The sequence below is a fragment of the Strongylocentrotus purpuratus genome, unplaced genomic scaffold (assembly GCF_000002235.5).
Source record: "Strongylocentrotus purpuratus isolate Spur 01 unplaced genomic scaffold, Spur_5.0 spur5_scaffold_19, whole genome shotgun sequence".
In the NCBI taxonomy this organism is placed as follows: domain Eukaryota; kingdom Metazoa; phylum Echinodermata; class Echinoidea; order Camarodonta; family Strongylocentrotidae; genus Strongylocentrotus; species Strongylocentrotus purpuratus.
This window is the reverse complement of record NW_022145604.1, coordinates 11,377,847-11,394,308: the sequence shown is the minus strand read 5'-3', so window position 1 is coordinate 11,394,308 and position 16,462 is coordinate 11,377,847. Positions and strand designations below refer to the sequence as shown.

The following is a 16,462-nucleotide window of genomic DNA, read 5'->3' as shown; positions in this document are numbered from 1 at the left end:
GGGGGGGGGGGCCCCCCCCCCCCCCCCCCCCCCCTGGTCCGCCACTGATGTGCAGATGGAGAGATTCGTGAAAGTTCATTCCCGGCGCCCCCTCTCAAATAAGAAAAATACTATTTTGTATTTTACAGTTTAAAGACAAAGTTGAACAGATCCTAGCGTCGGCCTTTGTATTCATGTTTTGAGAGACCAGGGACAGCACCCTTGGACATGTCTACTGAGAGGCGCTCCATTGTGCCATAGGACTCACTGACAAAGGCCTATAAGCCTTTGAGAGTTAACATTTTGCAGCGCTTACATAAATACACTAAGGATATCTCCTATAGTATAATAAAGTTATTAGCATACTGCAAAGGAGTTTTGAAAAGTGAAAGTTTGCATACCAGATGAAAGCCTAACAGAATGACATAGCCTTTACTCATTATTTTCCACACGTACATCACCCCCTCCCCCCTAGGAAAAAAAAAAAATACTCGGGCGAGGAGAACATCTGATTTATTTATTTATTTAAAAAATTGAGAATGATCATATCTGTTTGGATCGAAATCAATAAAATTTGAATTGAATTGAATTGAATTATATATATAATAATATATTGGGGGTATATGATAATATATCGGGAGAGGGGGGGGGGGGGGGCTGGGAGAGGGATGAAGCCATGCATGCACCCCGGGTCGCCGCAGACTATACTCGGGGGGGGGGGGGGGTCAATCGATCCCAATATGACTGGGCTGCACCCGCGTCAAGTCAAGAAAAGGCGTCGAAAGGGTGCCCTTTTCAGCTATACGGCGTCGTCGCCTTTTTCGTTGAAGCACTGACGTACAAAAAAAGTGCGCAATTCGCCATTAGGGTCATTTCAGAAAAGGTGCGATACGCCAATAAGGTGCATTTCACAAAAGGTGTGAATCGTCATTAGGGTCAATTTCAGAAGTTGGTGGACACGGATGGGTAGCACTTGTGTTCGAATGAGAGTGACTCCCGCCCCCCCCCCCCCCCTTTCGAGCCTTATATACCGCACCGTCATACAGAATGGATAGACAAAATATTACACAAATAGGGGTGGAATGCTATAGTATTCAAGCTGACAAGTGGACAAAAATTACACACATTGGGTTAATTAAATGGGTTGGACGAATTCAAGACGAATTGGTATTGCTCCAAATAGAACCCAAATAGATGTAAATAAATAAGTAAATTTGCTGCTACCACAAGCGACAATTTGCGGTGCAGCGCGTTCGTGGGCTGAATAGAAGTAGACTGGCTATATGCATAGAGATATGTTATTAAGTATAATCTCTATGGCTATATGATATCAGAGCAGCGAACGGCGGCTAATTCGAGTGTTCATAACGACAAAAAAAAACGATCTATGACTTGACATTGTCATACACACGTTTTCAATACATTTTAACAACTCGTAAATAATGGATGATACAGCTGAGAGGGTGCCTGAAATTCGGAGGTAATTATGTGTTTTAATTTAGATGCTTGAAAGTAAATTTCACATTTGATATGTTGCCTTTTTATTTGCATTGCCCCACATGTTGAAATATTTGTAATGATAACTGCTATAAATCTAAATCTATTGCACTGTGACTGCCACAGTGCGACAGTGCGTCTGTCAAGCTTGGGGTGGGGGGGGGGGGGGGGGGGGGCACAAATAGATAATCTGATCTCGAAGTCTTTTGATAATTTTGGCATTAGTTTTTTTAATTTCCAAAATCAAAATTACCGAGAGTGAGAGAGAGAGAGAGGGCCGGGCGTGCATGATGATGACCTGCAAGTGCAAACTGAAACTGGTCAAAAACGATGTGCCGAATGTGTTTGTGATTTTAAATTTAATTAGAATTTAGATTCAGTCGGTAGAGCAGTGGTTTAGCAGTGGTCTCGTCACTCTCGTGATCGGTGACCAGGGTTTGAAACCAAGTCGATGCGCTAGTGCCCTTTGCCTTGGTTAGGCATTAATCCTCATTACCGTCGGCCGTCTGGGTTGCTTACGTACAAAGTAGGCTTGAGTCGGTACGGTCGATCACACCGGGACCCGACCTTTGCCGTCGGGTCCCGGTTTCGTTTTTTGAGAACCGACGCTCCGAAAAAAAAAATGAAATATGTAAGAAATTGCAGTTTTGCACACCACTTAAAACTTAAGTATTTAATTGTTACCAATCATATTCTAGCTCATCCTGAATAAATCCGAACTGCTGATATAAATATGGGTTACAGAGCAGTTCGCCCCATGGGGTTGTTGTTGCCAGCTGCTAGCTAGCTACTGTACTGGCCGGGTCTCTCGGCAGGATTAATAAATAAGGTTTGAAAGAAACATTAATGTTTTGAATAATAAAATGGCTTTCTAAAAAGTACTTCTTTACAACATACCGATCGAATAATTTAAAAAAGACAAAATAGATATTTTTTTCTTTGATTTTGAACACCGCATGCTTCTTTTAAAAGCTGAAACATTACTTGGTAATCACAAGAAGTTTCGATACGGATAGCTTTGCAAGGCAAGTTCAGACTAGTCTCGGAAAAATGCGCAGTGCACATCGTTAGCTGTAATGCGTGCCCAAACGAACCCAAACAAAGACGTGATCGTAACAAGAAAAAAAAATCATTAAAAACTACGAGAGCACAATTGGAAAGACAACTAATCAAAATTATCGTAAGCAGATACATAATTTGGAGGAAGAATACAATAGTTGTCCAAGAAAAGCCACAGAAATAGTGATATTATGGAGTTACTAAAGGTACAATCATTATCGGAATGGCCCCTGCTGCGATTTCCGAATTACACGTGTTTAAATTGAACACGAGGCTAGCCGCCCTCTACGGTAGAAAGCAGTATAACAAAGGATTCGAGTATTTGCAGCAGGAAGGCCCTTTGCGATAAAAATGTACCAGTTACTCCTCGATTATTTCTGTCACGGGGGGCTTTCTTGGACAACTATTGTATTCTTCCTCCAAATTATATATCTGCTTACGATAATTTTGAGTAGTTGTCTTTCAATTGTGCTCTCGTAGTTTTTAATGATTTTTTTCTCGTTACGATCACGTCTTTGTTTGGGTTCGTTTGGGCACGCATTACAGCTAACGATGTGCACTGCACATTTTTCCCGAGACTAGTCTGAACTTGGCTTGCAACAGCTATCCGTATCGAAATTCTTGTGATTACTAAGTAATTTTCAGCTTTAAAAAAAAAACATGCGATGTTTAAAATAAGAGATAAATGTTTATTTTGTCTTAAAAAATTTTTTGATCGGATAGGTATATGTAAAGAAGAATGTTTTAGAAAGCCGTTTTATTATTCTAACATTCATATTTTTTGACCCAATTTATTCAACCTGCATGAATCAAAATGGCGCCTCGAATGTTTTTTCTATTTTTGCCCCAGCTTTTTAATTTTAGAGGCACGATAATGGCACTAAACATCGCCAATCATGGATGAAAATAATGTCAAATGGAATAATATACCGATCTGAGCCGAGGTAGGTATGCATGTGTTGATTTATTTGATTGATAAAAAAGGTCACTTTTAAGGGACATACCGATGATATGCGCTTATTATACAGGCAAGTGACAAATCCTGCGAGCTGATTTCGGGACACCGGGTCCCGATCGGTGCAAAGCCGTCGGGGACCCGGTTTATGAAAATCCCGACATGACTCAGGCCTAGTACAAAGCATTTATGCTTTCTTAGCAGTCAGGTAAAATACCCACCACCACACGATATGCTGCTACCACTACTAGTTCACTACACTAGATCTCGATCTAGACCTAGGCTACATGATTTTAATTTAAGTGTTAGACTGTTAGACTTAGACTAGAGGTCTAAAATATACTGAACTTAGAGACGCGCAGCAGACAAAATATGGCTGCATTTTTTGCAAAGCCAAGCGCAGCAAGCAAAGTTCTAAGACAAGTTCTGACTTGTGTACATTGTATGTTGTAGACATGGATGATGAAAGAAAACAAAATAATGCAAAATAAATATTAAAAGCAGCATTTTGGTTAGACTCTGTCATGTCTGCCACCTCCACTAAACATGACTAACAACTTTGTCTAAAATGAATTATAATATTTGATTTTATAAAATGGCTCTAGTATTTTAAGCATCGTGATTGGTCAATACGCGTCACATGACATTGACAAAATTTTGATGCAAGCACGATTTTGCAGAAATGAGTGCAGAAAAAGCGCAACAAAAAGTTATATTGCACGTGACCATGGAGATCCAGTGCGCGCGCGTACGTGTAGTACGCGCTCCCTCGAGTGCATTGCAATTATTGTAGGCTACGCGTAGCTAATAGTAATATTGTACGCTCCACCATGATCCCCAGCGCAAGTACGCGTAGCTTAGCTCTAGCATGGACTTACTAGACATAAAAAGCAAATTTTATTTTACTTTTGCCTTGGATTTAGGTCTGTTTTGACTTTTGGATTTTATAATGAAGCCAGGAATTTCAGCTGTCTGATGTAGATTCGTCTCTAGACCCACTGTAGAGTGTAGACCTCTGTGGATTTTATTTTTAATCAAGGCAATGAATCCCATTGACTTTTTGGTAAGCCTGCAAGGTCTTAGTCTAGAACCAACCTAACTCTAGATCTAGATCAAACTCTCGTAGACGTACTTAAGATCTAAAGTTTCGTTTGTTGCTATTTGTGTCGCTATTTTATAAAACAAATAACGCACTTGACCAATTGTGCGAAACGTAAATGCAGTGTACGCTCGGTTTCTTCAGATGGTTCGCACTGTCAAATCGCCGCAAGCGGCTTGTTGCACAGAGCGGCACCAATCTAAAGAAACCTCGCGCGTACTGCATTCACCGCTATTGCACTCTGGGACGTGCGTTATTTGTATAGTATTGTTTCAAAATACAATTTTATTATTTAGAAAAAGGGGTTGTACATTTGTACAAGTAATAACATAATGACTCAAATAACATTCAATGTAGAAAAATGTACAAAGTTGCACTTGCACACAAGAGTATACAGAAAATATGTTTTGAAAAATTAGATTTTCAAACCATAGACCTGCATTAAATCTTGATTTCATCTTACAGTTTTGAACAATAGCGTCACATCTTGATAAACTGAAATTTCTAAAGTTACACCCTAAACTCGTTGTTGGATCACTTTCATCAAACCACACAAAGTGTGCATGTATCAGGAATAATTTTGATGTTGAAACTTGAAAATTCTTTAAAACCAAACTTTCAAGTTTCAATGATAGCTATGTATCTTGTTATATTTTATTCATTTATTTATTTTGTACTCAATACAAGGCCTAAAATAAAAACTTGTTGTATTGCCCTTTGGGTGCCAAAACATGGGTCGGTCGGTCGGAAAAGTTTTTTTTTTAAAAACTTTTTTTTGTCGCCCTTTTTGGGCCAATATTTTTTCAGATTTGAATGTTGTTGTTTTTTCCTTCTTTTTTTTTCCGCCCTCATTTGGCTGATATTTCTCAGTTTGTAATGCTTTAATACATGTGTTTCAGCGTCATCATTCCATTGATATCCTTTCACCTCATAATTATCCATGGTTTGCACGAGTGAGAATTTTGGAATAATTTGATTTTATGCATAAATTTATATCCCGTTTAAACAAACAAATTACATACCGGTATTTTGTTATTCAATAATTTTTAAAAAATCTAAAAAAACAGTTTAAAAAAAAAAAAAAAAAACTTTTTCAAAATGCCGACCATAGATTTTCAGATTTTTGGGTCGGTCGCAAAGGGCAATACAACAAGTTTTTATTTTAGGCCCAATGGTGATTCCAGAGTTCTGACTTCAGATATATTATCCATTTCAAGTTTGATTGATGTGTCATTGAGATGTCTGACTTTTCTCTGAATATCAAATTCTAAAATTTACAAATTATGCTTGGTGTGCTGATCGTGTTTTTTGTGTCTGTGTCTTTATTTTTTACTGAATTTTTAGAATTTTGGGGGAGATACCAAGCCCACAAAACCTGTTTGCAAGCTTCATGAAACAGGAAGAGAGAGAAGATGACAATGAAGTGCAGAACCTGAAGCTCAAATGCAGCAAAGATGAGGTAAGTCTTCTCTTTTTAGGGTTGCATATAACAAAAAATAAAAAAGAAGGAAAATACATAAAGACAAAGCCTTGTTCAGATGTGACATAGTAATTTGGTAAATCACAGCATCTTTTAGTTTTAAGAATGACGTAACTTCACGCTTTGCCAAATCTGCATCTAACTGCCTTTAAGTGAGAATTCCTTTTTTATTAAAAGCTCCAGCTAACCCCTTCATCTCTGGATTAGGTTTTAATAGACAACTTCTAACATAACATCAACTGTGTGAAATAGAAAAACGTTACATTTTTAAAAGAATTGGATGTTTATATCAGTCATTCTTTTAAAGCGGGACTGCACTACTTGTAGCTACTTGCAACCTCTATATATCAAACAATGCCTAAGCAGTACCCGTTGGTCCCCCATGGTCCCCTTTTACTTATGTTAATAATTTGAGAGCTGATTTGATGAGACCAGGCAGGAAGGTCTAATCCTTCTAAGCCAAACTAGTGCAAATAGGCTTTAAGACTATTGTTTACATTGCATTTATATGAAGATAAAAAAATCAAAGCAGCTTGAAATTATGAACCCCAAGTGCATAGACTGAAAATTTGATTTTTTGTTTTGTTTTAACATTTCATGCGTTGTTCATTTTGTGCTTGATTTTTTAATTAGAATGAATTCACCAAGCTGAAGCAAGCACTGATCGAGGCTGAAACCAGGTCTAAGATGATTGAGTTTCTCTTCAACAAACCTCTTGAAGAATGGCCAACCATGGACACAGCAAACAGCAGTAAGTTATTTATCTTAAAGGTTGTATGACATACATGTATGCTCCTACAGCTCCTCTGCTTTTGATTTCCTACATGTAATTAACTTTAACCCTGGAACCAACATGAATAAAAATAGAATAAAATAAAAATAAATAAATAAATAAATACAAAAATAAAAAAGCTTGGAGAATTGATGCTGGAGCCAATACACCTTTAAAGTTGTCACTTTTCATTTTTCACTATGGTGAAAAGCTGTACCGGTATGTGCAAGCCAAGGTTTTTTACAGCCCACATCTAAGATTTTAGCATATCTCTCAACTGTATCAAGCTGACAACCCTATCAGAGCTTGAACCATTTGAAGTGCAATTTTTTTAGGGTTTCAATATTGCACCATATTACAGACACTGATAAAACGTAGGGCCATGCATCTCAGATTTAACATTGTTAAACGATGCCTATAATTTTCTTGTTTAGAAATTGACTTTTTAATAATATTAATAATAATAATGGGTTCTTGTATAGCGCTCATGTCAGTCAGATTTGACCCTCCTGGCATTTCAAGGAATAATGAATTCCTACCAGGTACCCATTTACTTCACCTGGGTGGAGTTTGGCAAATGTAGATCAATGTTTTGCCAAAGGACATTAGTGCGGCAGCGGGACTCGAACCATGAACCTTGTGATCGACAGTCCGGCGACGTATCCACTAGACCACAACACCTTTAAGATCTTACATTGATTACATTTTTTGAAGGTGACACCTATTCAGTTGTCACAATGAGGCTGATTAATTTATTGTATTTTTCTTGGATTAGAAATTGACTTTTTAAGGAGCATTACCATAATAACTTGCAGAGTGTTTTACTATTCTTTACAGAGGAGAATTTTGACCAAGTGAAGGAGGATCTGCGGAATGCAAAGCAAGAAGTAGAAGATCTGGAAGAAAAGCTGACTGATATGATTGAGAGTGCACAAGAAAGTAAGCTCTTTTAAGTTCAGAGTACTGCTTAACAGGATTTCAAATACTGTTAATGTTGTTTAGATAATTTCAGGGCTGTTCAAGGTACCGGTACTTGTTTTTGTAGAAACATACCATAATCCGAGTCTAATGCTATAACAGAACAGCATACCCATCTCCAGGCATGGGTTTTTTTCCAGGTACACTCCCCTTTCCAGTTCTGAAGAAAATTTTCTGGACTTTAAAGCCCATCTGCACTAGTTTGGCCAGGGGGGATTAGACCTCCCTGCAAGGTCACTGACAGGTGTTTATCTTATCAAATCAGCTCTCAATTAACATAAGAAAAAGCGGATCATGGGGGACTAACAGGCACTGATTAGGTATTGTTTGCTATATAAAGGGCGCAAGTAACTATAAGTAGTACAATGGGGCTTTAACATTCACGTTTAGATCACTGAACACTTTGCATTACTGTGTGCATCCGCATTGCCCACTTTCCAGACTTCTGTAGAAACGAATCCCCGGGGTGGGGGGGGGGGGGTGTTTCACGAAGATTATAAGTCAAACTTAAAAATTATAGATAGCCATTTGTAGCCTTAAAATAAAATATATTCAAAAGCAAAAATTAATGTATTTTTAGACTTTTCATAAATTCTACATCCAGAACATGAAATCTCCTTGATAAAAGAAAATATGAATGATTTGAATCAAAATGTTATGCCTTTTTAAAATAACTTTTACAAAATATTTTCATAGATGCTAACAGCTTCCCATAATTGTAAAGTCAAACTTAGAGATTTAAGTTTGACTTAAGATCTTTGTGAAACACCCCTAGATATACAGTACTGTTGATCTCCGAGTCTCCTGTAGAAACACCCTGTGAGTTTCAGCAGATGTAAGCAATTGAATTGAGGATTTTGTTGATTCTATTTCATAGTGTGGAGACTGAATTATGATGGTTACAATAAAATATACATGTATGTTGAAGTAAATCATTTCAATGTTCAAATAATACTTCAAAGTTCCAAATAATATGCAAACAACACCAACTTTATGTCAATAAAATACAGGGGAAAACAGATCATTACCTTCCTTTTTTGTAGGTGTAAAATATTATTGAAACAACTTTTATTTTTTAAATGGTTGCGGACTGTAGGGGATTGGAAATGTTTAGGATACTCTGGTAAAAGCAAGAGACTAAGAAGTGAGTTCACATTACCCCCCCCCCCTCTCTCTCTCTCTCTCTCTCTCTCTCTTTCTCTTTCTCTTCCCTCTCATAATATATTCATATTTTGAATAGTTCATGTGTGGTAACATGGAAACTTGAGATCGAACTTAAGACACCTGTGGATTGAAACACAAGACAGAGACGCACAAATCCCAAATCCATGAATCATTTAAATGGAAAGCATGTATTTTGAGAATCTTTGTGACTCATTTTTTTTTAAAAAGCGATTTTTATCTATTTTTGTTTCTTTCTACAGAGTTGGAGACAAGGAACAGAAAAAAGAAGAAGCTGACAACATGCTGAGCACAGTGGAAGCAAAGGTAAAAATTGATTGCATATTTGTACAATATTTATATGTAGACCTGTTACAAACAAAGTTTAGCTTTGTTGTATTTATGAATGGGTGAGAAGATTTATACTAGGTAATCTGGCCAACTTGAAATAGAAATCAGTAAAAAAAAAAAAAAAAAAAAAAAAAAAAAAACACACATGTTTTTAAATGGGTTGAGATTACCTGCTTTTCATTTTAAATGACTCCACTAATATTCAGCCATTTGGGGATCTGTGTGGGGCTGTTTATGTTTCAATCCATTTGTCCATATATTAATGAGAGAGAGAGAGAGACAGACAGAGAAGAAGACAATTTGTCAGACTGGATTGAAATGTCAAATTGATATTTCGAGGAGAGCACAGATGACCCCCACATATCCACATATCTTTTAAACATGAAAAAGTTCCACTTTTGTGCATTTTAGGACAATGTCTGTCAAAGTGATGGAGGAGCTTCATGAATACAGGTATCTATTGTTTGCCCTCTGAAAAATAATTCCACCTGGAGTGTGTATCATAGAATGTCCTGTTGGTGCATGAATGTATAGGGATTACATAACTTTCATGAACACATATCAAATATTCGTCCCAGTGGGTTTTACAATTTTGTACAAATAACCGTTATCTGCCCATGCGCAGATAGTGTAATTATATGAGCTGGCTTATTACAGTGATCAATCCTGTTTTTAATTTAATTCACAGAAAGCCAAGCTAGAGTCATTGAAAGCCACACGTGAGCAAGCCTTGAACGGACTTGATGGTGTCAAGATGGAAGGCATGGATCTACCTGTCAAGCTTCAGGAACAGGTTAGCTTGACATACTGTACCTCATTGTAAATGTGTCATGGTCTAGTGGATGCGTCATCAGACTGTGGATCACACAATCCACAGCTCGATGCTCGTGTCCTGCCACAGCAGTAATGTCCTTTGGCAAGACATTAATCTACATTTGCCACTCTCCAACCAGGGGTAGTAAATGGGTATCTGGTCTTGGAATGCTTTGAGTGCTTAGTGTAGCTAGGCTAAAGCCATGATACTAATTGTCCGGGATGCCAGTTTTGAAGCAATAGCCTGAATTCAGGCCCTGGCAAGTTATTTTCAGACCATAGTTTAGGCTTTTTTGTGCACAAAATAGCTTATTCTAGGTGATTTTCAGGCCCTCTGTTAAATTCCAACTGGCATCCCTGAATTGTAAAGTAGTCTAGCACTTTGTCACAGTGACATTACTGATTCAGCCAAATTGAAGTGCCCATATATGTAAAGTGATTAAAACTTTCAAAAATTCATGATTTGCTTACTTTTTGTCTCATTGAACTCAAAACTTTTACCAGTCTGCCTCTCTGATTTTTCTGATTTCTTGGAGAGTACGGTAGTTGTTTGGATTTCCAACAATACTAAGGTTTTCCAGTACTAGCATGTGCATTATAATGTATTTATTTTGTTTTATACTACTCAAAAATCTTTCACCTGTTGGATGTGATTTCATATTGGTATAAATGACACACATTTTCCACAGATTTTCACATGCAATCTGAAAATGAATTACTTCAAATACATTTCATATGGACATATCTGGAAGGAATGGTGGTATTATCAGGAAATGATATGTTTTATCATTCCAATTGAGGTGACTTATGTGGTCCATGGAACAATATTACAGTTTAATATTCCACAAGTTTGCAAGTGCTTTGATATTATCTATCCAAAGTGGGAACCACCAAGCATGTTCTATCTTTCTTTCCATCGAACAGAGAGAGGCATTGCGGACCACTGAGCTGGCTCTCCAGAGGTGTTACCTGCTACTGACGGAACACAAGAGGGCGGTCTCCAGGCTGCAGGAAAAATGTTGCATGGCAAGGGCTATTCAAAAGACATGCCAGCAAACGGTGGATACTTTGCAACAGCAGAAAGCTGAACAGGACAGAGGAACTAACGAGAGTCGGGAATGGTAAGTTCTTGAAAAGATGTGAAATATTGATCATCAAATTCTCTCATTCCCATAGGAACCACCTATTTCCTGCAGGCGATGGGCTTATTATTGTAACCCATATATAACGCCTACATCTTCAATGAACTTAAAGGTAAATACCAGTATTGGAAACGCCCCAATTTCAAAAAATGAAATGGAAGCTCTCATTACCAATCATGTGAAAGAATATGTTTTGACTAATACATGATGATAAAAAAAATTGCCGGGAAACCGCCTACTAATTCATATATTTGGTAGATTTGTTTCTCTCATGGACTGTGAGAGATATAGGGTAGTCCCATACAGGCGCGTACGCAGGATTTTTTCAAGGGGGGGGTTTTAACATTTATAAATCGGTCCGAAAATTTCGCAACGACTCAGCCAGCCGCTGAATAAGCAGGGGGGGGGGGGGGGGGGGGGGGGGGGGGGGGGGGGGTAAGAGGACACATTTTTTTTTTTTGGTCCCAAAAAAATCGCAACGACTCAGCCGACCGCTGAATAAGCGGGGGGGGGGGGTAAGAGGACACTTTTTTTTTTTTTTTTGGTCTCGAAATTTGGAAATTTGACATTTTGCTCCGTTGGGGGGGGGTTAGGTCACCTTTTTTAGGTCGGCCATGGGAATAATTTTTTTTTTTTTTTTTTTTTTTAATAATTAAAAAAAAAAAAAAAAAAATCCAAAAAGGGGGGGGGGAGGGGGGGGGGGGGGGGGGGGGTTTTAGGTTTTTTTTTAGGGGGGTTTACGCACAAAAAATTTCCAAAGGGGGGGGGGTTTAACCCCCCAAACCCCCCCCCCCCCCCCCCCCCCCCCCCCCCCCCCTGCGTACGCGCCTGGTCCCATATACATCTTTCTGTGTATAGTGCTTGTAGCTTTACGAAGAATGGGCCAAATTTCTTATCATTTTGATGATTCCAGAACCTTGCAGATGCTAGATGCTAGATGATCAACCTTTTCTGATTGATTCCACAACGTTTCTTTCATAATGCAATCGCATGACCATAACTGGTCTTTACCTTTAAGGGCAAAATAACTTTTGCAGTGAGTGCATTTGTTTGAATGCAGAGAAAAAAGACAAACAAGCATACATATATGCACAAGGATCCTGGCCAGCAGGCTCACACAGGCTCCTCACAGGCACACACAGTGTGCAATCTTCAAGGCCTTGAAGCAGCACTTTTCTTGGCAGAAGAAGAAGAATGGCGAAAATTTAAAATAATTAAGCAGAATAATAAGAAAGCTATTGAATGTTGTAAATATGGTCAGTGAATCATGATTAATTTCTGTTTTTCTCCTGGGCTATTTCTTCCTTGGGGTATACTCCCCAAAGTATATTATGGTAGCACATTATTTCAGGTCTTCTCAAAAGAAAAGTCCCTATTGAGTCTTAAATTTGAGTTTAATAGGAAAAAGACAAGAAAAACATCAAATTTGGCATGGGTATGAATAATTAAGTTGTTAAAGATAAAGACCAGTTATGGTCATGCGATTGCATTGTGAAAGAAACGTTGTGGAATCGATCAGAAAAGGTTGATCATCTAGCATATAAGTATTGGTGTGTACTGCAAGGTTCTGGAATCATCAAAATGATAAGAAATTTGGCCCAGTAAAGTTACAAGCACTGTACACAGAAAGATGTATATGGGATTGCGCACACGTGCGTGACACATGCGTTTATCTATCACAGTCCAATAGATAAAAAAAATAACCAAATATATCAATTAGTATGCAGTTTTCCGGCAAAATTGTTATCATCATGTAATAGTCAAAACATATTTTTTCACATGATTGGTAATAAAGAGCTTCCACTTCATTTTTTGAAATTGGGGCGTTTCCAATACTGGTCTTTAGCTTTATCTTTTCTCATAGCATAGCTTACCAATAGAAATACGAAGCTCTCCATCTCTCAATGTCTTCAAGTCCAAATTAAAAATATATTTGTTCAAATTGAGAGATTCTATTTTGTAGAATGTAGTAAAAAAGGAGCTCTGAACCAGCGCAGCTGAATATATTTTGTATAAAAGCCGCGCTATATAAATTTATTATTATCATTGTTATTATCATTCTTATTATTTGATGTGTGTATCTAGGTTGCAGAAGTCTCTTCAAGCACTCAAACACATAACAGGGGTCAGGAATATCAGAGTTCAAGACCAAACAGTCACCCTTGACCTTAGCTGCAATGGGTCAACCTCAGAGGTCATGGCAGAGATCAAGATGACCTTCAAGTGCTCAGCTGATGGAAATGGAGAGAGCAAACTAATTGCTGCTCAGGTTCGTAACTCACTTTATTGTCAGTTTAATGTAAAATAGCAAACTTTTGAGAACTATTAACATGGGTGGGGAGGGGGGGGGGGGGGAGTTCCTGCAGCATGAAACTTTGCAAATTGCACCCCCCCATAAAATGGAAATAAATGAAACATTTGTAAATCTGGAGCACTTATGAAACTATCAAAAGTATCTTGCTTGCTGAAGTTTCTGTTTTAAAAGTACATCCTTTCCTTCATTAAATTATAGACACAAATTTCTTAAGAAGATCCTCCCAAGTTTGATGACTAACCATGTGGGCATTTATAATTCCAATGTACAAATTTCTTAAAATTTAGGAACTTTCTCCTTGGATGTGTTGCATTGACGTCGGTAAGCCTTTTGCAACTTAACTGTAAAACCACTTGTTTATCTGCACTTTGGTTGATTTACTTTTTGTTTAGCTTGGTCAAGAACTCTTAGACTGCAATGATGTTATCTCTGAAGCCATTAGCTTGAATGATCCAGTCCTTTTGGTTGGAGAAATCAAACGCAGACTTAACAGCCACGCACCAGTTCTACAAGAAGTTGAGAGTTTGAGACATCAGTGAGTATCAAGTTTTCTTCACAAGGATCAGCATATTAATCCAAGAGCTAAAATTGTGTTTAAAAGGCAGGGTATTTTACAGACACTGCAACCACTGCTCTTACATATTTTCAATTGTATCATTGTTCGGTGAAGGTGTAAATAGAGCGATTTCCGTTTCTTGTACCCAAGCATCATCACGTCTGCATCATGAAGTTAGTGATGCATTGTGGGACATGGTTGTTGACACATTGGGACATTGTGAGCAGCAGATGGCAGTATACGTGAATCCGCTGCATTGTCAGTAGAATACCCTGCCTTTAAAAATGGTTCAGAGCTCAAGGACTAGGGGGGCATTTCACAAAACTTGTCATCAGTGACAAGTGACAGTTTTTGTTATAAGCTACTGAAATCCTTGCTTCTGATTGGTTATCAGCAGATTTGTCATTAAAAAAAGGCTTTGTGAAACAGGCCCCAGATTAAATGTCCTTAATTTGTGTGCACTGGGGCCGTGTTTAAATCCAAAATTTGGTTGGTCTGGAGGTAAGAGTTTGGTGCCTATGTGCAAGAAAAGCCTGTTAGTGCCAAGGCCTATGTTTGAACCATATTTTAAAAAACTGCAGTTTCATACCACTACACTACTACATGTACTACTTTGTTCAAATTTGATATTTATACCATGTTAAAATTTGAGTAAATGCTTCCAATATTCATCTCTTCAAAATGGGACCTACCTGTAAGTCGATATTCATTGAGTATTTCAATAATGAGTCGGAACAACATGATTAAATCATTTCACTTTCATTCATTCTGTTTCTAGATATGCTATTGACTACGTACACGAGGAAAGGAAGCTGCATGCCATGCTAGGTAGTAGCGGTCAGGTCGTTTGTACGCTGACCATTGATAGTGGCTATCCAACAAGCGGGAAGGCAACGCTCACTAAGATAGAAGGAAATGGACATGACAAAGATCTAGGGCATTATAAGGTACTAAAGTCTTTAATCTGTATGGTGTAGAAGTTGCATATCAAACTTGCATTGTCTCTTTGCAGAAGACAAATTTGAAGCCAATATTTTAAATGTAGTATACTGGCATGGAGCCCAATGCATCTTGTGTAAACTAATTTTCAGATGATTAGTCCCTGTCTGATGTATATATAGAGATATCGACTGCTTCAAGAGGCCTGGCCGTTTTATATGCAAGATGTGCAAGTTCTCGAGAGCATATAAATCAGCCAGACTTTGAATATTAAAGCAGTCGATATGTCTTTTATATGCCGAATTAAAAAAAAAATCTACCAAGAACTCTTACCTTATCCTTTTGAGTAGAGATTGTTTAAAACATCACAGAAAATCTGAGAAACTGTCTGTTTATCTTTGCCAGAAAAATGACTGAAATTTTTGATCAGTTGGGAATCGCAAACAAAAAGCACTGTATGGTGTCCGCACCCGCTCAAAATTTAACTATTTGCATGGTACCGGAAACCAGAATTTTGAATTTTGAGGGATCTCGCTCTTGGACTATTAACCGGTTTTGGCATTTTTCGTTTCTTTACGGGAATGGCTAAAATCACGACTCCAATTTCGACCAGTCAGATGGCTGGATTTCAGAAGTGAGGTATATAAACCCCATTATTCCCCCCCCCCCTTGTTATGTGTGATACAAAATTTGTTGGAAATGTTTCAAAAAATGTTTAATATTTCCATCTTTTTCTCATTTGTGCAGCCACCCATGGAGAATCCAACGATGAGTGATTGGTTGATGCATCTTCAAACTCAGCTCTGAAACGCTCTGCTCAATCAGCTCTCCACTTCATCTATTACTCTATCAATTAGCGCAATCAGTTAAAGAAATTTGGCTCTTGGAGACTGAACCTGGAATAGACTAGGGTACTAACCATTCTTGTACCTGATGGATTTTTGAGCAAGTTACAAGTAGAAATGAAATCATCTTGATCAGGCTTAGATCCTACCCGAATATCCATTGTATTATCACCATCCATCCTTCCTCCCTCCCTTCACACCACCCTTTTCCATACAACCTTTCCCTTTATTTACTCCCTTCTCTCTGCCTCTTCCTTTCTCTTACACTCACGCTCATTTTGACCATTAACACTCACAGACTATGTCACCTTTTAGTAATTCAAACTCTGCTTTCTGTCACTTTCTGTTTATATAACTGCACCATAAATGTCTCAAAGTTTGTTTTCACATCATACGTAGTAGTTGCATTTTTGTCATTATGTGGGGATTTGGAAATGGCTGAAAATATCAATTTTGTTGAGCTGACTTGAGGCATCCAAGATAGATACCTACATGTATAAGATTATGGTCAAGAAGTTCATG

The 16,462-nt window shown here is 38.0% G+C and overlaps 1 protein-coding gene across 1 annotated transcript; it reads left to right on the top strand.

Moving 5' to 3' along the window:
* Positions 1–1,315: 1,315 nt before the first annotated feature.
* Positions 1,316–15,933, top strand: LOC591573. Its single transcript, XM_791130.5, has 11 exons — positions 1,316–1,459; positions 5,934–6,048; positions 6,703–6,820; positions 7,679–7,780; positions 9,244–9,307; positions 10,020–10,124; positions 11,069–11,265; positions 13,372–13,555; positions 13,993–14,135; positions 14,935–15,103; positions 15,843–15,933. The coding sequence occupies exons 5-11, from the start codon at positions 9,284–9,286 to the stop codon at positions 15,900–15,902; spliced, it is 882 nt and encodes a 293-aa protein (XP_796223.3). The 5' UTR covers positions 1,316–1,459; positions 5,934–6,048; positions 6,703–6,820; positions 7,679–7,780; positions 9,244–9,283; the 3' UTR covers positions 15,903–15,933.
* Positions 15,934–16,462: the final 529 nt, after the last annotated feature.

Bases quoted from the DNA above. Each gene is read 5' to 3' on its own strand.
- LOC591573 (XM_791130.5), top strand. From the start codon at position 9,284: ATGCTGAGCACAGTGGAAGCAAAG. The intron at 11,266-13,371 runs GTAAGTTCTTGA...GTGTGTATCTAG, and splicing joins ACTAACGAGAGTCGGGAATG to GTTGCAGAAGTCTCTTCAAG. The intron at 14,136-14,934 runs GTGAGTATCAAG...TTCTGTTTCTAG, and splicing joins GTTGAGAGTTTGAGACATCA to ATATGCTATTGACTACGTAC.